Source organism: Malaclemys terrapin, chromosome 17 (genome assembly GCF_027887155.1).
Source record: "Malaclemys terrapin pileata isolate rMalTer1 chromosome 17, rMalTer1.hap1, whole genome shotgun sequence".
In the NCBI taxonomy this organism is placed as follows: Eukaryota; Metazoa; Chordata; order Testudines; family Emydidae; genus Malaclemys; species Malaclemys terrapin.
The window spans coordinates 12,973,649-12,998,986 of NC_071521.1; the positions used below are offsets into that span (position 1 = coordinate 12,973,649).

General features: G+C 47.6%; 2 protein-coding genes across 7 annotated transcripts in view; one reads left to right on the plus strand and one right to left on the minus strand.

Moving 5' to 3' along the window:
• The window catches only part of LRRC8A (leucine rich repeat containing 8 VRAC subunit A), a 29,731-nt gene extending 28,706 nt beyond the window's left edge, over positions 1 to 1,025 (minus strand). For all 3 annotated transcript variants that reach the window (XM_054007767.1, XM_054007765.1, XM_054007766.1), the window contains exon 1: positions 943 to 1,025. The gene's annotated coding sequence lies outside the window, so the exon portion shown is untranslated. The remainder of the gene's footprint in view (positions 1 to 942) is intronic.
• On the plus strand, positions 497 to 25,116 carry KYAT1 (kynurenine aminotransferase 1). Of its 4 annotated transcripts, none has more exons than XM_054007772.1 (14): positions 497 to 575; positions 7,194 to 7,307; positions 11,590 to 11,648; positions 12,286 to 12,436; positions 13,667 to 13,816; positions 16,608 to 16,694; positions 17,699 to 17,827; positions 18,540 to 18,660; positions 20,038 to 20,114; positions 20,438 to 20,527; positions 21,267 to 21,453; positions 22,003 to 22,079; positions 22,769 to 22,855; positions 23,396 to 25,116. In XM_054007772.1, exons 2-14 carry the CDS (start codon positions 7,224 to 7,226, stop codon positions 23,462 to 23,464), a joined length of 1,368 nt encoding a protein of 455 aa, XP_053863747.1. In that variant the 5' UTR covers positions 497 to 575; positions 7,194 to 7,223; the 3' UTR covers positions 23,465 to 25,116. The 4 variants fall into 4 exon arrangements, with proteins under 4 accessions (XP_053863747.1, XP_053863745.1, XP_053863744.1 ...); XM_054007770.1 differs by lacking the exon at positions 497 to 575 and adding an exon at positions 980 to 1,078; XM_054007769.1 differs by lacking the exon at positions 497 to 575 and adding an exon at positions 5,102 to 5,173.
• The last annotated feature ends 222 nt before the right edge of the window (positions 25,117 to 25,338 follow it).

The window sequence follows — 25,338 nt, forward strand, 5'->3', positions numbered from 1 at the left end:
CCCAGTTATTTCACTTCCCTTTTCAGTTTAACAATACCTAATCAACTGTAGATTTCACAAGAACCTGACATAGAAACCATATAAACAAGGGGGAAACAAAAATTAATTATCTGATTAGTCAGCAATTTTTCCCATCTAACCCCAACAGTCCTAACCTCAGCTATAATTTAATGGAATTTAGCCACACAGCATATTTCACTACCTTTTCTGGTGCAAGGACCCATCCATGTTTTTGAAGATTTTTCAGACAGGTTCCTGCTCCCTCCCTTCTCTCCCCCACCCCTAAACAGATCAGCGATCATTTCACCTACTCACTCAGATCCGCACATGGCCCTAGGTGCCCCCTGACTGTACTGGTGTCCACTGCCCCACCCACAACCCTACAGCATATAGCGGGAGGGCGTGTCGGACTCAGCAGTGACAACTAACACCACCACAAGATCATCAACAGCTAACAGCGCAGGTTTCCAGGTAAGGACAGCTTCGGGGTGAGATTTCCCAGGAGTGCCCAGTAAGCCGGAGAACATTTGCACAGCAACCGGATCCTAAAGAATAGCCTGAAGTCAAACCCAGAGGTGAGGGGGACTCTGTAAACTGTAGCCCCAAAATCACACACACACACACACCAAGGTCCCCTTCTTCTCCTGCCCCCAGGGTCCCGACCCCACCATCAGGCCACCTCTTTCCCTTGCCTCAGTTTCCCTTCCTCTCTGACTGTCCCCTCCACCTCCTCCCATTTTCTCCCTTCCCCTTAACCCCGCTCCTTGCCCAGCCCTGCCAGCCCCCCAGCCCTTACCCCTCTCCCCAGGAGCTTGTCTCCTCTCCGGGATGCTCTGGAGGGAGGAGCCCAGCCCGGGGGCGTGCCGCAGGAGCCCAGCCGCTGTCGAGCGGGGGAGCCCTACCCCCTGCCCCGAGGAGCCCTAGTCCTCCGTCCGCACCCACCTGGCAGCGCCTGACCGGCTTCGTCCCCTTCACTCCGGCTCCTTTTGTGTGGCCCTGACTGCACCACTCGGGCTGCTCCGCCCCGGAACTGACCTCACCCAGCCGGCATAGCCGCCTCCAGCGCTCCCTGAACGAGGTACGGGCGGGGGAACGGGCGGCGCCATCTTTATGCGGGGCACTTGTTGCCGTGGTCGGGCTGTTCAGCCATCTTTGTGCAGGGCGCGTTGGTTAAGCAAAGGCCGCCATGTTTGTAGAGGGCGCGTCTATTGCTGGCTGCGGAGGGGCTTGGGTGTAGCCATTTTTGTGAGGGGCAGCGCCATGTTTGCGTCTGTCTCAGCGGCTTAAAGGGACAGTAACTCAATTTTTCGAAATCACCCTAGTGAATTGACCACGTCCAGGTAGTTGTTCCCAGGGGTGCCTCTACTTTCCGCAGGGGTTAGCCAAAGGGTCTGAGTGTCCTTGGACTGCACTCTCAATAAGTGCAACAGGGAATATTTTAGGGCCAAAAGGACTGGGTTGTGTGGGTCAGTGGAGGCCTATAAGGGAGGAGGCTCAGTGTTCAAATATCATGGGTTCAAATCCTGCCAGGGCCAACTCAGCCCTTCCAAGGTGGATGAACCAACCAGGTATCCTCAGAAACAACAAGGAGTCTGGTGGCACCTTAAAGACTAACAGATTTATTTGGGCATAAGCTTTCGTGGGTAAAAACCTCACTTCTTCAGATGCATAGAGTGAAAGTTACAGATGCAGGCATTATATACTGACACATGGAGAGCAGGGAGTTACTTCACAAGTGGTGAACCAGTGTTGACAGGGCCAATTCAATCAGGGTGGATGTAGTCCACTCCCAATAATAGATGAGGAGGTGTCAATTCCAGGAGAGGAAAAGCTGCTTCTGTAATGAACCAGCCACTCCCAGTCCCTATTCAAGTCCAGATTAATGGTGTTAAATTTGCAAATGAATTTTAGTTCTGCTGTTTCTCTTTGAAGACTGTTTCTGAATTTTTTTTGTTCAACGATAGTGATTTTTAAATCTGTAATAGAATGACCAGGGAGATTGAAGTGTTCACTTACTGGCTTACGTATGTTACCATTCCTGATGTCTGATTTGTGTCCATTTATTCTTTTGCGGAGGGACTGTCCGGTTTGGCCAGTGTACATGGCAGAGGGGCATTGCTGGCACATGATGGCATATATAACATTAGTGGATGTGCAGGTGAATGAGCCCTTGATGGTGTGGCTGATGTGATTGGGTCCTCTGATGGTGTCGCCAGAGTAGATATGGGGACAGAGTAGGCAACAAGGTTTGCTACAGGGATTGGTTCCTGGGTTGGTGTTTCTGTGGTGTGGTGTGTAGTTGCTGGTGAGTATTTGCTGTATGCCAGCTGCTGCCCTTCTTCCCAGAAGTGGCTGCATTTCACTGGTGCTATACACAGGTAGGAACAAATTGATTCTTGGTGTTACCCTCGTGATTTCAGAGCAGTGATGCCAGGCATGACACTGACTTCTGCAATGTCACACCAGAGATGACACTGAGTTCTGCAATGTCAGACAGGGATGATTGTCCCCCTATAATTTGTAAAGTATTTTATGATTAAAAAGTACTCTATCAATGTTAAATGTTACGATCTAGTCATAATCTGGTTTGTTACAATGATCTAATTGAATTCTAAGTATAAGCAAATCAGGGTTAAAGCATGTATGTCTGATAAGTGGGGGATGGTGCCCAGTGACTGATAGTATATGCCAGTTTAACTCGTCATCTTTCAAAGGGGAAAAGTAGGAAGCAAAGACAGGAGGACCCAAGGACAACCTCAGAGTTTTGTTTAGACTTCTGTGATTTATGTGACATTAAGGAGGAGCTCATAGAGTGCAAATACTATAGAAAACACAGATGCAGTTGTATTATTATTATTTATTTATTTTGTTTGTTTAAGTGCTCACAGCATGCTCAGTGCTGTGTAAGACACAAGGAAACAGACCCTACCCTGAAGAGTAACCTGTTTACCTGGCTGATTTTGTCTTGCATCCTCTTCAAACTGGTAGATGCGAGGATGCTGCATAGTTCCTATTATGAGATCTAACGGTTTCTTGGTAAATCTGTTCTTCATTGGTGTTGATTTAGGGCTAGGTTGTGCTCCCTTTGAAGTCAATGGAAGTTTTGCAATTGACATCATGAGCTCCAGACAAAATCCAAAGTGCAGATAGATCATCGGTGGAGGCAAACATTTATTTATTTTGAATTCTCATAGGGTAATATTTCTTATAACAAAAATGTTTTTGTTCTTTATCAGCCCATTTCGTAGCAAACTGTTAGATGTCTAAAACTAACTGCATCTCTTTTATTAGTGATCATGCTTTAGGCAATGGCTTGGCTAACTTGGGAGAATATGGTACACTCTCTGGGCCTGATTATCTGCTGACTTGCACCATGTACACTCATTTGCACCAGCACAAAGTGAATAACAAATCACTACCATTCTGACCTGGTAGCATTTGACACCCACTTTCCCCACCCACTTTGCACTGGTGCAAATAACTGCACAAAGTGCAGGGGAGTGGATAATCAGGGCCAGAGACTTCCAAGTGAGATAAACCATTGCATGCAACATGATCACTAATAAAATAGATGTATATATGTGTGAGACAAGGTGGGTGAGGCAATATCTTTTATTGGACCAACTTCTTTTGGTGAGAGAGACAAGCTTTCGAGCTTACACAGAGCTCTTCTTCAGCTCGGAAGCTTGTCTCTCTTACCAACAGAAGCTGGTCCAATAAAATATATTATCTCACCACCTTGTCTCTCTAATATCCTGAGACCAACACAGCTACAACAACACTGCATACAACAGTGTACGTGTATGTCAGTAATGGGTAGCTAGAGTAACACTAGTTGGTATCGTCATATAAATGGGTTTCAAAATACAAAGTTGGTAAAATGAGTGTTTTGAAAGAGAGTTTGCAATAATAAGGAGGAATTAGATTTAAGATGTAGATTCTATAGCTTTTCCCTCTGGACCATATAAAGACTAATCCACATCCATTTACAAAATGGAACATTTCTAAAACCCCACTATATTTCCATTACAATAGCTCACCTCTATCAGGCCATTTGGTAATGTAACATTTATTGTACTGTGCCCTGAATAGTAACATTATTGCTGAATTGCAATTATGTCCCATGGTAATTTTGTGGCATCAGTAAAAGCAGGCTTCTAGGCACAGTACTTGATTCACTGAGGTTTATTTTAACTAGGATGACTCTTTTTAGAATATTGACCTGCATCGTAATTAAAAAAAAATCATAAAGGAAAGGTGAAAGGCATTAATTATAATCTTATTAGTGCAAAAGATGCGATTTGGAGTGGTTAAGGGTTTGAGAGTAGCAGACATTAACTGGTTTACGCCAGCTATTCTTTCCATAATAAAATATAACCAATCTGTAACTTTTTAGGAGCTTTACATGTGTCGCTGTGCTGCACTAGCCGTTAGCTTTGTGAGTGCTAGGTCATGCATTTGAGTAGTTATTATTCTATCCAGTAGAAGGCAGTGGTGCACAGACACACTAGCTAGTTCATTGGTATTTATATCTATATCTCATTAAAATATGACATTATGAGGTAAAATTGTTTGTGTCCTCTTTGTTTCTTTATGATGAAGCCCTGAAAATATGTTGTTGTTTTTCTAATTTTGCTTGTTTTTTTTTTTTTAACCTGACAAACTCCTGGAATGCCAAATATTGTCTTCCTTCTTGCACGTCTTCTTGGAGGGTCCACTTATAAAGCAGAGTATTCTGGAGTAAAATTACTTTTATTCGGGCATAGAGTGTGTGCACCCAGGGACTTATACTGGTGTAATTATAACAGAATAATTATTCCAGGATAGCTATGCCAGGAAATTTCACGGTACAGACAGAGAAGCACTTAGGCACTTAACAGCCCAAGGCTCCTAATCACTTTGGAAAATGAGACTTTGGCTTCTAAGCCACATTGGCACTTTTGAAATGTTCCCCCAGATCTCTTTGCTCCTGAAAGATTTCCCCCACTTAATTCTGCCTCTGCGTCTACCCTTCTGCAGCCTTTCCCAACAGCTCTCCAGAGCTCAGCTCCTCCCAGGAAGTCACAAGAGCAGCTGAAGCAAATCAGAAAGGGGGGTGGAGGGTGGGGAATGAGAATGAAGGAAGACTAGGGAAGTTGTGCTCATGTGCTGAACTGTGCAGAGTAAGACTGGAGTAAGTGGATTTACCTTTCCCATTTCTAAGAACTGCTTTGTATCAGACTATCAGTCTGTATGTATTGGCTGCATCTCCGTGTTTCCTTCTTCAGTACAAACGTTTACCCTGCTGCTTCTCAGGGATTAGGAGATCATGGGGACTGAGTCCCTCATGCTGAGTTATTTTTAGAGCAGGAGTCACTTACCAGAGCTATTTTTTACTTTTTGCTGATTCACTGGTGTAAAGAAGGAGCACAAGAAACAGAAGGACCAAGGAGACCATGTTTACTACTAGGAGCAATAGGAAATAGCCTCTTTCTGTGGGTGACCTTATCAGGCTCTGGTCTGCTATAACATAACCCCTTTGTGTGCAGCTCCCCAGATGAGATTTGCACTGTCCCACTATGATAGAGGAGTCCCCTTCCTGCTTCATTCTCCTTTGGGAGCTGAGCTGACTCTCTCTGGTTGAAAAATATGCCTAAATTAGAGGGGAATCCCTGAGTCTTTACCCACCTAAGTACCATTCCCTCTCCTCCTTTTTCATTTTCTGAGCATGGAGTAGGTTACTGGAGAGCCTCAGAATTGTGTGACGATATGGGGGAGGCAGTATTGTAGCCCAATCCTCTGAATCTTTCCCCACCCTGATTTCAGCAACCCAGACCTGTACTAACTTGAAAGAAGTGTATCCTCAATGATATCTTTAACTCTTTGCATGCCAACTGTGACAGGAAGGGAGAGTGCAGAGACTTGTAGACACATCTTGGGCCAGATCCTCAGGAGGCATAAACTGCGGAGCTCCATTTACTACCATGACATTAGACCAGCTTACATCAGCTGAAGCTGTAGCATCTTAATGATAATGTCTAATATACAGTATAGTTCATCTTATCCCAAAATGTCTCTCTCTTTCACACACACACACATATACCCCTGAAATCCAAACATTCTCTGCAGAAGGATAGAACAGCTATTTAACAGTCCCCAGCAATGCTATGCCACATTGTGGGCCTGAATCTCTTATGCAAAGTGAGTATACAATGCTACTGTTCTTATTTGATAGCAGTCTACACTCACCTTGCAGTTGTGTCAATGATAACATAAGGTGGGAAAGTAATGGAGACTCCTGTCCTGTATTTAGGACAGAAAATTATTCTATTTGTAATTTCAAGTTAATTGCTCAGCTTCAAATCCCCAGTTTAGTGTATTGTTTAAGAGCTGTGTGAATTAACCTGCATTGAATCAGTATAAATTAAATTGTATTTTCTGTATTTATTTGGACTGGACTTAAATTAATTTGCCAAACCAATGAGCCAGCCAAGGTTATATTAGTTCTGTCAGTATCATACACTTAGGACAATGCTCTACAACAGAAGAGGAGATCTGACACAAAGGAACATCAGAAATGTAAATTAATTTGTTTGAGGTTTTGAGTTGAATCTAAATATTGAAACCACTGGAGCAGGAAGCAGATTTCCTATTAAATGGGATAGAAGTTGGAATTGAATAGATAAGAGCTGTGGCAGCTGGGGTGATGGGGGTTTCTCAGAAATGGTAGGGCTACAGCCGTGATTTTGTCCTTAACTAGTAGGAAGGAAGAGAAAAGGATGGTTGAAGTAGAGGAAGAAGCATCAAGAACTGGTGAGAACCTAGGATTGGTGGGAAAAAGAGGAGAGGAGGAAGTGGCTGAGTTTTACTGTGTGATCCTGGCTTTGCATGTGTCATAGAACCAGAGGGCAGTCTTGTATTTGTCTTTAAACTGTGTAAAGTGAAGAACCATCAAGTATCTCATTCCTGCCTGCTCCCTTCCATCCTGCAAATGCAACACCCCTCCCCCGCTGCTCTTCAAACACACACACACACCCTTTGAATCAGCTGGCGCACACACACTAGACTTTATCTGAATGTAGAATAACTAAAGCTCTAGCCCTAAATGAGAGACCTGGGCATGTTTCCATAGTTAGATGGAGTCCTTGCTTTGTATCTGCAATGATGGAAGTGATGATCTCATCCCTTTGTTTTCTGTCTTGGGGGAAATGCAGGTTTATCTCTCTAGGATTGGAGTCAGTGGCATGCTCAGGAGATCTGGACTGTCTTTGGGTCAGTACTTTCTGAGAAGGAAGAACCGTGCTGGATTTAGCTGGTACTTCAACAAGGTATTGAACACCCGGCACTGCATTTCTCTGGGTTTTAGCCCAATGCCTAGCTGATGCCTTCAACAGATCTACAGCCCCATCAAGCCTGTAGCACAAAGCTCAGTCTCCCAGTGAACCGGCACCAACAGCAGTAGCAGATGTGGCATCACAGAAATAACTGATGCAAATTCTTCTCTGCCCAACTAGTTTTGTGTGTCCCTTTTAAAGGGAACATCTAATGCGGTGATACTCAGACAGAGGCTCACAAGCCGCAAGTGGCTCTTTAATGTGTTTCCTGTGGCTCTTTGCAACACATGATATTAAAACACTGTGTGATTTAATTATTAACCAACCTAAGTTATTAACCAGTCAGGATGCTTTTACCATGTTATTAACTTAGTGCAAGTTGATAACTTAATTGGTTATTAACTTATTGCCATGAGAATTATATATATATACACCTCTACCCCGATATAACGCGACCGGATATAACACGAATTTGGATATAACACGGTAAAGCAGTGCTCCGGGGGGGCAGGGCTGCGCACTCTGGTGGATCAAAGCAAGTTCGATATAACGCGGTTTCACCTATAACGCGGTAAGATTTTTTGGTTCCCAAGGACAGCGTTATATCGAGGTAGAGGTGTATATAGTGCTATATAAATGAAACAATGAATTCACACTACAGTGGCTCTTTTGGGTAATGTTGATCGCTAATTTGTTCCTGAACCACTGAGGTCTGAGTATCACTGATCTAATGAGCACGAGGTCAGTACTTCTCATTTGGAATGAATCCTTGATGTCTCTGTGCATCTAACAAGAAGGTTAGCCTCTTCTTGCAGAGATGATAATACTTAGCACTTCTTTGCACCATTAAAAGATCTCCAAGCTCTTTACAAATATCAACACCCCTCTGGTAGGGAAGTGTTGTTATGCAGGAATACTGAGGCACAGAGCAGTGAAGTCACTTGCTCAAGATTTCACCGTGATCTGTGGCAGAGTTGGGACTAGAATCCAGATCTCCTGACTCCCATTCCTGTGCATTAATCATAAAACCATCTCCCCCCCTCACTCCCGTTCACCTCAACTGCAGCTAAGGAAATAGGTTATTTAATTTGGGAATTGAGGGAGTTCTGAGTGCTGTTGAAAAGTGATAGCCACCCCTCCCTCCAAATGCATAACTTCAGAGGCCAACAGGTGAGATGAGCAATTCTCTCTCCATGCTGCCTCCAAAAGTGGTGGCCAGTCATAGTGAAGTTCCAGACAAGCCCTTCAGCCTAGTGGTGGCTGTGCTGAAGTGAAGAGGTCTCTGTTCTGCAGTTTTGGGGGAATGGCTGGTCTAAACTGGGTCTGGGAAAAGAGGAAGTCAGTATAGTGAAAAGTTGTGGGGAGGGCTTCTTATCTTCCTTCAAAAGCTTAGGGGGCTTGGAGGGGATTTCTGAGACTTGGAGTTTCTTACTTCAAGGTAATGTATTCCTACTGATTGCTGATCACTTTTCCTTGCTGATGAAGCAGTATGTTCTAAATCTTGGCCAAGCGCCTGCAGTTCCACCAAGAAGTTTATCTTGCAAATAGTGAAACAGGACAGAACGCTAGCGCTGTTAATGTTTAATCTTAAACTTACTCTTACTTACCGGGTTATCAGTATCCTCAGTTAGCCCCTGCTCCCTTTATTCCCACTAGAAACAGCAACAGGCTTCATATCTCACTAACTTTCACGTTCATGAGCTGGTCCAGAAAGAGCTAAAAACAAGTGTACAGGAGAGGTTCTAAGGCTTTCATTGGTCTTCTTCTAGGCCAGGGGTGGGCAAACTACAGCCCGGGGGCTGCATCCGGCCCTCCAGATGTTTTAATCCAGCCCTTGAACAACTCCTGGGGAGCAGGGTCATGGGCTTGCCCCACTCCACGCGGCTCCCAGAAGCAGCGGCATGTCCCCCCTCCAGCTCCTACGTGTAGGGGCAGCCAAGGAGCTCAGCATGCTGCCCCTACCCCAAGTACCGCCCCCGCAGCTCCCATTGTCTGTGAATCGCAACCAATGGGAACTGCGGGGGCAGCGCCTGTGGACAGGGCAGCGTGCGGAGCCACCTGGCCATGCCTCCATGTAGGAGCCAGATGGCGGCCATGCTGCTGCTTCCGAGAGCTGCTTGAGGTAAGCGCCGCCCGGAGCCTGCACCCCTGACCGCCCTCCCACACCTCAACCCCCTGCCCCAGGTCCTGATCCCTCTCCCACCCTCCGAACCCCTCGGTCCCAGCCCGGAGCACCCTCCTGCACCTTCAACCCCTCATCCCCAACCCGACTGCAGAGCCTGTACCCCCAGCCAGAGCCTCACCGCCCGCCCCGCAACCTAACCCCCTGCCCCAGCCCGGAGCCCCCTCCCACACTCTGAACTCTTAATTTCTGGCCCCACCCCAGAGACCGCACCCCCAGTCAGAGCCCTCACCCCCTCCCACACCCCAATCCCTAATTTTGTGAACATCCATGGCCTGCCATACAATTTCCATACCCAGATGTGGGCCTCGGGCCAAAAGGTTTGCCCACTCCTGTCCTAGGCCATTTAAACTTGCAAAGGGATGCAGGCAGCTGGTGAGTCTGTAATACCCAGGGCACTGTGCGTTAGCAGCTATAGAAGAGCTCAGAGTTCATCATAAGGCATTATGCAGGATAGATCCTGAACCCAGCGCTCCTGCCAGAGGCAGAGTCGTCATGACAACCGGGCTGTCCAATGATTTACTTGTAAAATTCCTCCTGCGGGCTGAAGCTGCATAAAGGTCTTGAGACCCTGGAGTGAGGTACTAGTGCATTGTGACACTTATCAAATAATAATGCAGCCCCTGGGAAACTACAGAGAGGAGGTGGTGAGGGGAAATTTATTCTCTGGCTGGGAAGCTATCAAGCATTCAGAGGCAGAGAACCTGGGGGAATAGGAGCACAAAATTTCCCTGGCTTCCCAGCCACAAATGAATCACGTAACATCTCTAAGATATGCAGGCAGCTAAAACTCTTGTCCAAGTCTCAGTTACTGCAACACCCTCTGGGACTGGACTTGCTAAGCTCTCAAAGTGCTTTCCAGCCCTATGTTTCTATGATTCCCTTGCATTGCTCATATCCATTCAAAATGCTGCTACAAATATCATTTTCTTAGCTCTTCGCTTTGACCATGTTACCCCTTTCTTTGCACCCCTTCACTGGTTCCCCTTTCTCCATTGCATCAAACTTAAGGTACTTGTCTTTAGTTTCAAGACCCTTCATGGACTACCCCCATGCTACCTTTCATCTCTCATATGCTATTGAAAAGTCAGTTCCCCCCTTCAATCAGCCAATTATCCCAGCCACCATCACCCACTTGTTAAATTCTCAAGAAGCACCACTGTGCTGCTCCTCATGCATGGGAAGAGCTCCCCATAAACATCTACAAAGTCACCTCATTCTCCTTCAAAACCCCCCTTACAACCCTCCTTTGCCATGGCCTATACAACATTTGACACTGGTTAGGCAGATGGTTTGCTGGGACCACTGCCCATCAGGCTGACCAGTGTCATCTCATTGTTTCTTTGTGCTCCCCCATCTGTCCAACTGTTGTCTCTTGTCTTAGACTGTAAGCTCTTTGAGGTAAGGACCATCTTTTTGTTCTGTGTTTGTACAGCGCCTAGTACAGTTGGGGTGCTGGTCCAGGATATGGATAACGAGGAATAAAAACAGACGTTGTTCGTGCAGAAAGCGGGAGTGTAGTGTTCCATAGGGAACTGGAGGTTCCTTCTAAAGGATCTTCCCTACATTCTGAAGGGAGGTCAGTTGAAGGTAAAAAACTGCAGCCTGTCAATGATAAGCCAGATTTGTAGCTAGTGTATTTTGGCATAGCTCCTTTCACTTCACCTGCTGATTTACACCAGCTGAGGATCTGGCCCAGTATATCTAGGCTCAGATTCCTTGTGCCGTTAGGTTTAAAAGGCCACTGCCAACTGCCTGGTCAGAATTTACACCCTTTTTGATACTTTCATGGTTTTCTAAACCCTTCTGAAACTTGAAAATAAAAGTTAATTCTCTGCCAATTTCAATCTTTCTGATCTTGCTTCCTTGTAAAGTGCCTTTACCTCAGATGGGAGGCTCTACACTAGGGCAAACTATCATTGTTACAGTTTTCTTCTCAGCTGCCCAGTCAATGATTAGGAAAACCTGGATAGGAACACACAATTTGTGATTAACTGGGCAAAACTCTAAGGTACTGGCTGCTCTGAGGGAGGATATGGATTCCGTCTTGGCACTAGTGAAAGCTTTTAACACTTTTTCTTCTCCCCTCTGCAGACAAAAATGTCAAGGCTGGTTCAAGCTCGAAGACTGGAAGGAATGGACAAGAATGTCTGGTAAGTCTGCATGACTTGGGGCTGGGCAACTCTGAATGGAGCAGACCCTGAAAGTCTGATATAAGATATAACCAGCACAGACTGAGGCAAGGGAGGTAACGCTAACCCCTTGGAGTATCTGGCAAGATTAAATGCTTTGGTAATGGAGACTCAGTGTCTAAAGTATATTTCAATATTCAAGAAGCTTTTAGACAAGGTCCCATAGCAGAGCTCTAAATGGCTATGGGTAAGCATCCTGGAAGAGGGGACAAAATAAGGGGCTAGATAGAAGACTAGCTTAAGAGCAGGAGAAACCAATGCAGCCTTAGACGTAGTGGTGGCTCTAGGGAATAGTTTTGGGTGGTCTGTAACTCTCCTTAGCTGCAGTGTGATCATTAAGGATGTGTTAGAAGGCCCCTAAGTTTTCTGTTACAGCTGCTGGGCTGTTATGGCGGTAGGGGAGCTGCTGCTGCTTTGGAGTGTCCTTCTAAGATGGGCCCTATGCAGTCTTGGGCACTGGAATTGCTGCCCTATAAAGATCCTTCGCCTCGAAGAGCTATTCTCTTAATTTATCAGACAAAGGGCTCCTGGCAAGAAGAGTGGTGTGACAGGGTGGACGGGCTGGGACCCTCTATAAACCCTGGTATTCTCTCTGTAGGGTGGAATTTGTGAAACTGGCTGCCACTTACCCAACCGTGAACCTTGGCCAGGGCTTCCCTGACTTTCCCCCACCAGACTTTGTGAAGGAGGCGTTTATGAAAGCCGTCGGTGGGGAGAACATCATGCTGCACCAGTACACCCGGGCCTTTGTGCGTGAGAGATCCACCTCCTTCTTTTAGAGCAGATGTTGCTGCCTGATTGCCTTTGCCCCTTACAGCTCACCATGGAGTTAAATAGGCCCAGGCTTGAAAAACTCCCTTGTGCAGAGCAAATAGATGTTTTGGCTGGGCCGAGTGGAGCTGGGGAGTCACTGACTTCTTCTCTGGAGGGGAGGGGAGCAGAGTGGCACAGGAGCTGAAAGTTCTTTTTGAAGAGGGGAGGGGGCAGTAGGGAAGCAAAGTCACCTCAACTCCCACTTCCTCCTCCACTCACCATCCAAGGAGTTTCATGCCGTCTGGCAGTTGTGCAAGGACTTTGCAGGTGGGGCGGGAGGGGAGATTAGCAGCATTGCCCTGGAATCATCCGTCGACTGTATTGCTCCATTGACTGAACAGTCCATATCCACCTTGTTTAAACAAGAGCATTGCCTTCCACCGGTATAACAACAGAACTTACTGGGGTTATTGTTGAGGGGAAGGATGGTCCAATGGTTAAGGCGCTGGTCTGGGACTTGGGAGACGTGGGTTCAATTCCTTACTCTATCACAGACTTCCTGTGTGACCTTGGGCAAGTCATGTAGTCTCTCTGGGCTTCAGTTTCCCTTCTGTAACATGGGGATAATAGAGTTGTTGTGAGGTGCTCAGATAATACATGATGGGGCTATATAACTACCTAAGACAGATAGACTGCAACCTCAAGTTTCATTTGGCAGCAGTGATGCTGTTACCATGCATTACATGGGGCAAAAAATGCCTCCAACCCTGACCTGGTGTCTGCCTATCCTCTAGGAAATGCCAATAGCCCAATGGAACCTCAGCATCTCCAAAAAGACCTCTGCATTCCACTGCTGCACAGAGGCTGTGGTGGGCATCAGCAGCAAAAGGGATAATTGGCAACGTTAATATCTGCACCCTCTTGAGAGGTTAGCGCAGCGAGTTCAAGGTAGCTGAACTGGCTTATTCTTAATAACCTGGCCTGCAAGGACCCTCAGCCACTTGGAAGGGAGGGAGCTCAACCAATGTTTCCTCTAAATGTTCTTTGTACTCACCGGGCTACAAACTCCAGTGAGCGTTACATTTTTGTACTTGGGCTAGCTCACACTTGCAGGATGGAGGGGTTGTGTCAGCTACCCTGCTAACAATGTCCTGCTCCTATTTATTGCTAAGTCCTAATAATCCAGGCGGAGCTGTGTGACTCTCTTCCCTGACTCCTTGCTACAGGGACACCCGGCGCTGGTGACGATCCTGGCCCGCTTTTTTGGGAAGCTGCTAGGGCAAGAACTGGACCCTCTGACCAATGTGCTGGTGACGGTCGGGGCATACGAAGCCCTTTTCTGCTGTTTCCAGGCTCTGGTTGATGAAGGCGATGAGGTAATCAAGGACTCTCCATGTGTTGCACAGCTCAATCCCGACAGATGCACTTGTTCTGACCCCACCATATTGTGAAACCTGAATTAAGCTGGGGGCTCTTGCCTGTTTATGGAGGCCCCCTGGCCCCTCAGGAAGGGCTGATCACCTGTTTCTATTTGTATGGGTCAGCCTGGAATTCTAGGCCAAACCTTGCCTCTGGAGCAGGACACCCAAACCCGGGTTTCTGCGGATCCTTGTCCTCTTCAGCCCTCAGCTGTTACACTCTCTCACTAGAGGACAGATCTCCCAATGGGCACGCACCAACACTCTCATTTCCATGAGTGGCAAGTCTGCCCCTACTCAGTTTGTTCTTCTTTCTGGTACCCAGCCACTCTGAGGTCTGAGATCTGGAGCGAAAAGTAATGACCTTACAGCTGGGAATGAAATCTCCTGCCCCCTTGTTACCAGATTTGCCCGTTACTTTGGGGTATGCTCATTTATTAGGGTTACTCTTCATGTGGGGGGCGTGTTCTGTAATTCTATCAATGTGTACTGCTTGTGTCACTGTTCTCATACGGAGCTCTACTTCTCCCTGCTGCAAGTTCCCTCCCAATGGAGCTATCCTGCATGACCTCGGTTCCCCAAGGCTGGGTTCTTCCAGCCCCAGAATCAGACGAACACACACATTAACAGAGCACGTCTGAGAGAACCGGGTTAATCAGCACTCCCACGCTGATCCCTTATATGTCCCTAGATTCAGCAGGCTGGGTCGAACAGCACTTCCAAATTGTCACCCGCAATATGCCATGGGCACCGCACAGGAATAGAGTACACCTGAGCAGGCTGGGTCGAGCAGCACTTTCAAGCTGCCACCTTCATATGTCCCAGGTTCAGCACGCCCCTATCCCCACTTTCATGTTACAATTGTTCTGATAGTAATGCACTTGATGAGCAAACCCCACAGGATTTTGGGGCACTTCAGGGATCTTTTAGCTTAGGTACAAGGAGCGTTGCTGCAGAGCAAATGAGGAAGCCAAAAAACACCCAGGAGGGGAGAGAGAGAGAAGCAACCAGCTTAACCATGAACTTATTTATTGCCAGGTAATAACCATAGGGGAGCCAAACAAACAAAACAGTTATAATATTAAATCTAACTTAAATTTGATTATAAAAGTCAGGTTTAGAAAACTATAACTTATCACACAAGTCAGGGTCAGAAGGCTATACCGAGAGAGAGAGAGAGCTGGTTTCTCATTGCTCCATGAAGCTTGAATCGATCGTGGTTTCCAGGCAGTGGTGGTAGCTGAGGGTCCGGAGTGCTGGAGACAGGCAGAGCCCCCAGCACGATCAGTCAGGAGAAGATGCAGTCCCAGTGGAACCGATGCAGATTTTGGATCCAGACATCAGAACACTTACTTGAGCATGAGTAGGGGTTTTTGTAGAGAAACAACGATGGTTCAAGGGAGAACACTAGATTTGTTTGTGAGTAAACCGATGGCTCAAGGGAGAATACCGAAGTTGTTGTGTTCAGGCTAGACAATAGGAACTGATCATTCCTGGCTATGGGCGGTGTTCCTTGGAGGGCGCTCCACTATTTTGGATACCGATACAGGATTTATGACTAGAATTGTCTGATAACTACTGAGCTGGGTGTGTGCAGGCGTGTTCATTAACATCTGGAGCAGAGATCCCCCATCATGTAGTGCTTCCCTGCTTTTCTGGTCCCAGTGTTCCCTGCGGTTCTTGCCTTGGAATCTCTGTTTTCCATTCTGTATGCTAATGGAGATGCCTCCTTGTCCCATCTTCGTTGCAAATGAGGCTAGGGGAGTTTCCTTCATCCTGTCACCCCTATCCCAGGGGTTAGGTGTGTCTCCCACTGCCTTTTCATTGCTTTTTGTAAGTCTTTCTTCTGATCGGTTTTGATTCAAGCAGAGGTGGGGGGTTGAGGGGTTGTAGTGGGGTGATCACCCTGCTCTGGCCCTGGAAGGGTAAAAGCAGCCCTGGAGAGGGCTGCAGCAAGATAAGAGAGATTAAGAAAGGCTGATTGGGGAAGTAGCCTCAGCTGGGGCCATGCCCCAATCAGTCCGCAGCTGGCCCTATAAAGGGGCTGCTAGGCTGGAACACAGAGAGACAGTCTCTCTCTGGCTGTTGAGAGGGATGGGCTTGGCTGCTGGGAGCTGAGCAGGGTACCTAAAATGGAGCAGGGCTGGGGAAAGCCCAGAGGAGCGGGGGAGCTCCGGCCTGGAAAACCCCCAGGGGGCAGGCCTTGTTAAAGACCAAGAAGGTACTGGGGTTGCAGAGGGATAGGCAAAGGCAGCAGGTCCAAACCCTCCTTGCGGATGATGAGTGGCAATTATACTGCAGTCCGCCGCAGTGAGTGGGGGCTAGATGGTGACTGGCAATAGCCAAAGACTGAGGCGAGGTGGGGATAGGGGGTTGGGGGTTCCCTGGGAAGGGAGACCCAGTGAGACTGCGGGCTACTGCAGGGGGCAGAACCCTGAGAAAAGGGGCACCGGGGTCTGTGAGGGACATGGGGGCCAGCAGCGAGGTGAGACACTGGCCTGCAGAGGGCGCTCCAGAGGCTGGCGAGCTAATTCCCTGGACGACCAGCAGGAGGCACCGCACCAGTGAGTCGTCTTGCCTTGCTACAGGGGTGAAGGTCTTTCGTGAGTCAGACAGGCTGGGTACTGCGCCCTGGTTCCCCAAGAACACAGAGCTGATACGTAACACCCTCCAACCTCCCCCTGCATCCATCAGCACTGATCAAAGAAGGACTGTGAGTTCTCTGACACTCCCTCTGGTGCCTTCCCAGGTGATTATCATTGAGCCGTTCTTTGACTGCTACGAGCCGATGGTGAAGATGGCTGGGGGCACTCCTGTGTTCGTACAACTGCGACCAGTAAGTGGGCATCAAAGCAGAGCCGCTGTGCGGGCTGCAGACTTTAAGAAGCCTGCTGCTCTCTTTCTCTCCAACTCCTCTGAATGGAAATGGCATGTGAGGGCAAGAGGCAGCTTTACAATGTGTCCTGGATGAAACTTGATGGTAGGAGTGGTAAGTTTGGCTCTGAACTGGCTTCTGCGTGATAAGAACCCAGGTCATGTTCAATAAGGCCTGCAGTTTCATCAGGACCAGCCCCACAATTTGTGGTGCCCCAAGTTGCTGGAAATGGGGAACCAGATCATTTGTTCCTCTCTATGATGATCCCATTGCCAGAGGTGAGGGGTCCTGACAGGGGGGACTTTCCTTTCTCTCTGGTCCTGCTGCCACAGATGCAGGTACGTCAGCCTGTGGATTGAAGACCTTCCAATAAGTTGAGAGGGTCCCTAAAAGAGCAGGTCCCAAGAAGCCTCTTGCTTTGTACATAAGGCTGATCCTGAACATTACCTGGAACTTGAGACTTCTGCAACTCCCTGACAGAAAGCCCTGAGCATTGGGAACAGTATGTGCATGTTGACCTGGCTGGAGAGAGGATGGTGGATTTGTTTCCAAACTCTCATGACTACCCAACCTCCATTATTCTAAAACAGAGAGGGAGAGAGGATGAACTGAAGGTTAAGGCACAGGACTAGAAGTCAGGCAGGACTTCTGGGTTCTATTCTTGTCTGTTACACTGACTTGCTGTGTTACTTTGGGCAAGCCACGCATCTCTTTGTGTCTCGGTTTCCCCAGCTGTAAAATCAGGGTAATGACACCGACCTACCTCCCCAGGGGTTTTGTGAGGTGGCTTAATCCATTAATGATCACGGAGTGCTTTGAGATGCTCAGCAGGAGGGGGCTGGAGATGGCAATGTCTTATTAGTAAGGGCTCAGAGAGATTCCTAGTCAGAGCAGGGGGCAAGGCTGCCCCTATGTCCCCAGCCATTTGTTGCTTTTAATCATGATTCCCTCACTGTCCTCTCCAGAAAGCTGCAGAAGCCGGAAAACTGATGTCCAGCGGAGACTGGCAGCTGGATCCAGCAGAGCTGGCTTCCAGATTTACCGAACGAACCAAAGCCATCGTTTTGAACTCACCCAACAACCCCCTGGGGAAGGTAGTGCCTCTAGCAGCTGGGAGAGCTCCCCCTTCCCTCTGCAGGGACCCTGAAAACAGTTACATGAGGAAGCCTGTGCTGGGTGTCTCCTTAGAGTCAGCGCTTGGGTGGGGTCCCATAATCAGCTCTTTCTTTCTGAAGATTCTCAGAAAATCTGGCAGCCCCAGAAGCTGTGGGGTGTTTTTGAGATGATCTACTGATGATTCCACTTTGTAGCACTCGTATCACCAGCCTTTGAATGTAGGAGCAGGAGGGAGGGAGGGATAGCTTGTAGTCCCCCTCGGTCAGATGACCCAGCATTAGCACATTACACTCACTGCCAGGAGAGATCGGTCTGCAGCAGCCTGGTCTTTCACTTCCCAGCTGACAGGGAGCATCTCCAGAGGTGACACACAGCTGTCTGGGGGTGGGAGGGAACACTCAGCCTGTAGCGAGCAGGAGTAGCCCTACTTGGGTAAGTCCCCTGAGGAGAGCCTGGTCCCTGGGTCTGGGTGGAGGCTGCTGCTGTAACAAGGATGGGAAGAGTGGCACTCCTGTTGGCAGAGGTTCTCCCTGTTCCTGCCAATTGTCTGCCTGCTCCAGGGAGAGAACATCTGGCTGAGATGCTGGGGCCCACAAGCCCCACTAGGGCTGAGCCTGAGAACCCCGTGGGGTTGTGGAGCTCAGAAATGCTGTGCCTGATTGCCCCTTCTCCTCTGCCTGCCTGGCATAGGTGTTCACCAGGGGGGAGATGGAGCTCATTGCAGACCTGTGTGTGAAACACGATGTCCTGTGCTTCAGTGATGAAGTGTACGAATGGCTAGTCTATGATGGGAAGGAGCACATCCGGATTGGTAAGGAGCATGGCTTGTCTGTGTCTGGGCCTGTGCATCCTCTCAGTCTGCATCTCTTTCCTTTGGGAACACAGAGCAGCATTTTTCAGAGCTGCTGTATTTGGAGGGGAGACCGTGACCAGTCACATTTATTTCACTTGCTTTGTCCCACAACGTATGAGGGTGAATTGAGTATTTAAGTGAGGTTCATACAACCCTGCCACTATACCGGTCTCTTGGCCTGCAGCACTCCCTGCTATGCCATGCCTGGGTCCCCACTCAGAGATCTTCCAGTGCATCACAGTGTTGACTTCCACTGTTAACCAACTGTTATCTCAGCTGTTTGACACTAGTGGAGTTTCTGATCCTGGAGTCAGTTGGGAGTGAGTGGAGAAATGGCCTCCAAGGGTGAAATCCTGGCCCTATTGACGTCAATAGCAAAACTCCCATTGACTCCAGCAGGGCCAGGATTTCACTTCACGTTTGTAAAATTGGACAACATTTAAAAAAGTGGCTATTGATTTTGGGTGCCTCCGTTTTTGGGTGGCCAACTTGAGACTCTGGGCTGGGCCTGATTTTTGAAGTGCTGCAGCAGGGTGAAGTCATTACAAGCTCTTCATGCTCAGCGCCACTGAAAACCAGGCCTAGGATGTCCTGAGTTGGGTACCTCAAAACCAAAGCACCTATAGTTAGCCAGGTTTTCAGGAGGAGTTTCTTTTAACTATCTGCTGTAAAGTGCTTTGGGGACCATTTGAATGAAAGGCACTTTATAAATGCAAGATGGCTGTGTGAATTGGAATGGGCACGAAGATACCCTAGTGCAGGGGTAGGCAACCTATGGCATGCGTGCCAAAGGCGGCATGCGAGCTGATTTTCAATGGCACTCACGCTGCCCGGGCCCTGGCCACCGGTCTGGGGGGCTCTGCATTTTAATTTAATCTTTTAAATGAAGCTTCTTAAATACATCTCTACCCCGATATAACGCTGTCCTCGGGAGCCAAAAAATCTTACTGCGTTATAGGTGAAACCGCGTGATATCAAACTTGCTTTGATCCACTGGAGTGTGCAGCCTCGCCTCCCCGGAGCACTGCTTTACCGCATTATATCCGAATTCATGTTATATCGGGTCGTGTTATAAAGGGGTAGAGGTATATTTTAAAAACCTACAACAATAGTTTAGTTATATATTATAGGCTTATAGGAAGAGACCTTTAAAAACGTTAAAATGTATGACTGGCACGCGAAACCTTAAATTAGAGTGAATACATGAAGACTGGGCACATGACTTTTGAAAGGTTGCCAACCCCTGCCCTAATGTCATAAATACAATACGAGGACAATTTATATTCTTTGCTGTGAGATCTTCCAGCTGTTTTTTCTCTCTTGTTTCATTGGCAGCCAGCTTGCCGGGCATGTGGGATCGCACGATAACCATTGGGAGTGCTGGGAAAACCTTCAGCGCCACAGGATGGAAGGTGATGGATTCTGGAGTGGCAGGGGAATTTCCCCCACATAAAACCTTTCTGCCCCGATTCAGTTGTTCCAGTGTAGGACTCTGGCTGAGGGCCAGTATCCCTGAAATCAAACCCATTTTTTTCTATTCCTTAAAATTTCTCTGATTGTTGGGGAATCTCTCTGTTTGTCTTTAAATTGGAGGGATCGGAGGTAACAGGATGCTTTACAAATGGACCTGGTCTTATGCAGAACATAGTGTGAAGTGGCAGTATGTAAATAAAGTGGAGCAGGTGTAAGATACCTGGGAATCTGAAACATCCCCCCCTTCTCTGTGTTGTAACAGATTGGTTGGACTTTGGGGCCTGATCGCCTTCTGAAACACCTCAGAACTGTCCACCAGAACTCTGTGTATCACTGTCCAACAGCAGCTCAGGTAAGGGGCCATGCACCTGGAGGGGCATTGCCTCAAATCAGATGTCTGATGCAAGCCCCAAAGGCCCTCCGGGGAGAGATCTGGTAATTGTCTCCCCAGACCACAACTGTGCAGAGCCTAGAGGTAAGAGCCCACTCTCACACACCATCCAGGTAAGATGCCACTTCCCCAAGCAGGTGCAGAACCGGCAAGCTTGCTCAGTCCCTTGGGTGGTATAATAGCCAGGTTAGGACATTGGAGGAACACCTTTCTCAAGCCTCCTGTCTATGGTTCGGAAGTGTCAAATGAATGGCCAGAGAGGCATTGTCAGCCCAGGAAACAGACAGAAGATGATGCATTGTGACCCAGGGTGTCTTCCTCTCAAATCACTTCACAACATGCCTGGAGGGCAGGGGACAGAGTCAAGTGACTCCAGATTGTCAAGTATGCTCTCTGCACAGTATTGGCTATCTCCGGAGCTGGGGGAGGAGGTTTTCTGTTGTGAGGGGTGGGAAGCAAAGATTTTATTGATCTAGGCCTGGTGTTTTAACCCACCTGTTATCTCCTATGCATCTGAACAGAAGCGAAAACCCCAGTTCATGGGCTGCCTCTAGAATTTTCAAGTAAGCCTACCGCAAACTCTGAGCATTTTGCTGCTTTTGTCTGGGGAGAGGGGTCCCTCTGATGCTCTGAGCATGCACAGGGGATGCTTTCTGCCTGGGTCTGAGTTCCTCTCTCCATCATCCCCCTCTCTCTCCAGGAAGCGGTGGCTCAGGCATTCCAAAGAGAGTTTGACAACTATGGGAAGCCAGACAGTTATTTTGTCCAGCTGGCCCAGGAGCTGCAGCAGAAGCGGGACTGGCTAGTTCGGAGCCTAGTTGCTGGGGGCATGAAGCCCATTGTCCCTGAGGGCACCTACTTCCTGATGGCAGACTTCTCAGAGTTCAGTAAGTTCACATGACTGTTTTATCTACTTCTGACCTGCACATTAAAGGGAAGGAGCTCACAGCTTGGAAGTGGGTGTTGCGGAGTCTAGAATAAGATAAAGCCTGGTCCATTTTCTTCACTTTGAGTAGGGAAGGGAAAGGAAAGACAATGGCAGGTAGTGGTGGGGAATTTGTTGCTTAATGAAGTGATGATCTAGTAGCACTGACTTAAATTGGGCACAGCGTGAGCATGTGCTATGCCATGTCTCCCACACATCTACAAATTCACCTGTGTGTGGCCTGTGACTACCTCTGTGCGAGGATCTTTCCTGGCCTTGAGATTCTCTTGAGCAGAGACTGACGACTCTGTTAAACGGAAAAGGATGAAATAACCATATGTGTTTTCATCTGAGCCAGAGTTCGAACCCAAGTCCCTAGAGGGGGGACACTACTGTGCTTGCCCACAATGGCATCTGGCGCCATGTGGGTACCTGGCTCAATTGGGAAATCCATCTGTGTCCCATTTGTTCCATCATTCCCCTTGCCCATTCTGCTGTGTGTGTCTTGCAGAAAGTGAAGTACCTGACCTCCCGGATTCTGATGAACCCTATGACTCTCGGTTTATAAAGTGGATGATTATAAACAAGGTAAATGCCTCTGTCTCTCTCCAGGGTGCTTGTTTTCTGGGAAAGTTTCCCCGTTCTCTTTGCTCCAGTTCGATTTGAGGGAGCTGGATTTTGTGATGGTGGAGCACTGACTTGAAAACATTGGACCTGTTACTTGAGGCTTGCTACCATTGCCTCACCCAGTCGAGTACACGGCCTTGTAATTCAAATCCTCTTCCTTCTAGTGTCCTGTCTACCAAAGGAGCGCATTAATGGCATCTCCTAGATTAGCCATCTGGTTATATCCCCACCCTCCACCATGTTCCTTCAGAAGTCAGGGTATGATGCCCCCTCTGCGATGTCCTTCTGAACCAAATGATCATCTTGTTACACCCTGATGTTCATCTTGCCGATTGGCTCTGTGAGCATCCTGACACCAGAGGCTAAGCCACCAATGTGTCCGCCAAGGACACAGGATGGGGGTGGGGGTGATAATGCCTGGTTTGCTGGGCGGCAAGATGGCTTCTGTTGAGATGTTTGACTCTGATCTTGAAAAGCAAGCAGCTGGAAGTGTGGCTCATGTCTGCTCAGTAACCTGGGGTGTCCAGGAGCAATGAACTTACTGCAGGTGTGGGTCTTTCTCTGATCAGAGAGTGGCACAAGGCAATGTGCAGAGGCTAAGAAAAAATTAACCTTGTGTGCACCCTCTTTTCCCTCCCTCCCCTTCACAGGGTTTAGTTTCCATTCCAGTCTCCGCTTTCTACAGCACTCCACACAAGAGGAATTTTGACCATTTCATCCGCTTCTGCTTTGCGAAGGTGAGGCCTCTGGGGCAACAAGAAAGAAGGGGAGTGAGTTCAGGCAGTGATCAGGGCTACTGCTGTAAATGAGGCATATGCCAGAAGAGATAAGTGGCTAAGACTTGGGGCTTAAAACACCAAACAATAACCTGGAACCACAGGTTCAAAGTCTGGCAGGACTGACTCAATTTTTCAGCCCTCAGAGGTAGATAAAATGAAGTCAGTGTGAGTGTCTTTCACGTGAGATTCTAATCCAAGTTCTGTTCATTCATGGCCACTAAAGATCCCAGTGCACTTTCAATAAAAGTAGAGCTTCACCCCAGTTCATCTGGCCAAAATTTCCTCTCATCCTCTATTCCTATTTAGAGATTGATGTGCACTGGGTGCCTGCTGTCCTCTGTCCCAACAGTGGCTGCATTTCAGTGGTGCTGTATATACAGCATTTGTGATCCTTCAGGATGAAACAGGGGATATAAATCTTACATAACTGTTTTTTATTATTCAGTGTGGAGGGTGGGCATGGAGCCTGGTAGGGCTGACAGTCTGGTGTTTGCTCAGGAGGAATCTACGCTGAAGGCAGCAGAAGACATACTGCAACAATGGAGTCTGGAGAAAACTGGCCAGTGAATGCTTTGGACAGAATACCAGGCAGGCTCGCCCGTGCTCTGCTGCTATGTCCTGCTCTCCTTGATGCAGCCATTGTGGCTACAGATTCTTTGTTTACTGTTTTTGTTTTAACTCTTTATTGCATCATTGGATTTCAGTCACCTTCTCTATCATGCACATGGGCAAGAGGTTTGTCAGCCCTCAGATCTGGTTCAAAGTTTCTCATTGCTGTCCACTAGCAAAAAGGTTTTACTGTTCCTTGGGACTTATGAGCCAGTATATACACTGGTAAAACTTTATTTTCTCTTTTTTACTTTCAAAAGCTTCACTAACTTATTCATACTGGGTTCCCTGCAGCTAAAACACAAGGCAAAAATGGTTGCTGGGCTCCCTGTCCTGCTCCATAACATTCTATATGTTCTAAATAGGCTGGTCCCCATGATCCTAAGTCATTAGAGTCCAATGACAGGTGAACTTTTACTTTATCAGAACTTTTCCCACTGGTTCCTTCTGTTCCATCACCTTGCAGAATGGACCTACCAGCTCATCCAGAAAACAGACAGTCCAAGTAGTTAATCTAGTCTAGTCTACCTTTAAACTCTCCCCTCCATCCCCCTAATAGAACCAGGCCTGGCTGAGCTCTAATTGTCACCTCCTAGCAGAGTATCACCCAAATTATAAAGCAGGTACTTCGGGCCTTCAAGAACGATGCAGATTCAACTAGGAAAGGAAGAATTTAAAGTTGCAGGGCCTGTCCTCCTTTCCCTGTATACTTTTGGTGCTTTAGAGAAATTCAGTAGTGAGGGGAAGCTAGCAGAGATTTTGTGTATTTGTGTCTTTCAGATGCTCCCTTGTGGGAACAACTGGATTATTCTTGACAAAGTTTAGATAATTAACTCTGATGTAGCATCTTAATTTAAACCTAGGTAAGAATGTGAATCTAAATTAATGTAAACTAGCTTCTTAAATCGTTCCAAAGTAGAGCATAACTGATCTTGTAATAAGGATTTAGAGTACAAGTTTAAATTACTAAAATGTACGTAAAGGAATAAATATTGGTCTACTTAATACCTCTGTTTTAACATTCTTCATCTGCTCTGGCCATCAATAATATTTTACCTTAACTGTGGAGGGCTGCATTGACACTGCTGAATTAGAGACAATGACCAAATTCTACTCTTACACCATTGCAATCCTTCTGAAGTTACGGAGGTTGCACAAGAGACAGTGAGGCTATGTCTACACTACGCACCATTTAGCGACACAGCTGTGCCACTAAAAGGTGCACAGTGTAGCTGCTCTTTGTCGGCTCTCCTGCCTACAAAAAACTTCTACCCACAATGAGCGGTGGTAGCTTTGTCGGCAGGATAGCTTCCCTCTTCCCCCCCCCCCCCCCCCCCAGTGCTGTTCACATTGGCACTTTTTGTCAGTAAAACTTTCGTTAAACAGGTGGGTGGGTTTTGTTTTTTCCACACCCCTGAATGACAAAAGTTTTAGGGATGAAAGTGCAGTGTGGACAAAGCCTGAGAAGAGAATTCGCCTTGCGGTCTAGGCCAAGGAAGGATGACCAGCTAGCTTAAAACACTTATCGCTTTCCTGTATGTTTCAAAGGTGTGAAGATTAAAGGAATTGTCAGATTATTACAATAAAAAAGAACGGGATTTAAAATTGCATTTTCTTTTGCCATTACTGCTGCTTACTTTTTGCATTGCACTGCTGTGTAGGCATGGCCCTGCCCTAGAGCTTGGCCCCTGAGTCCATGGCCCTGCCCTAGAGCCTGGCCCCCGAGTCCATGGCCCTACAGTCACACACGAGCCCCTGGACTTTGGTACCGCTAGTGCTATGCAGGCCTGTTGAGTTAGTGGGGACGTTACTTGGCTGAGTCCCCCCCCCCC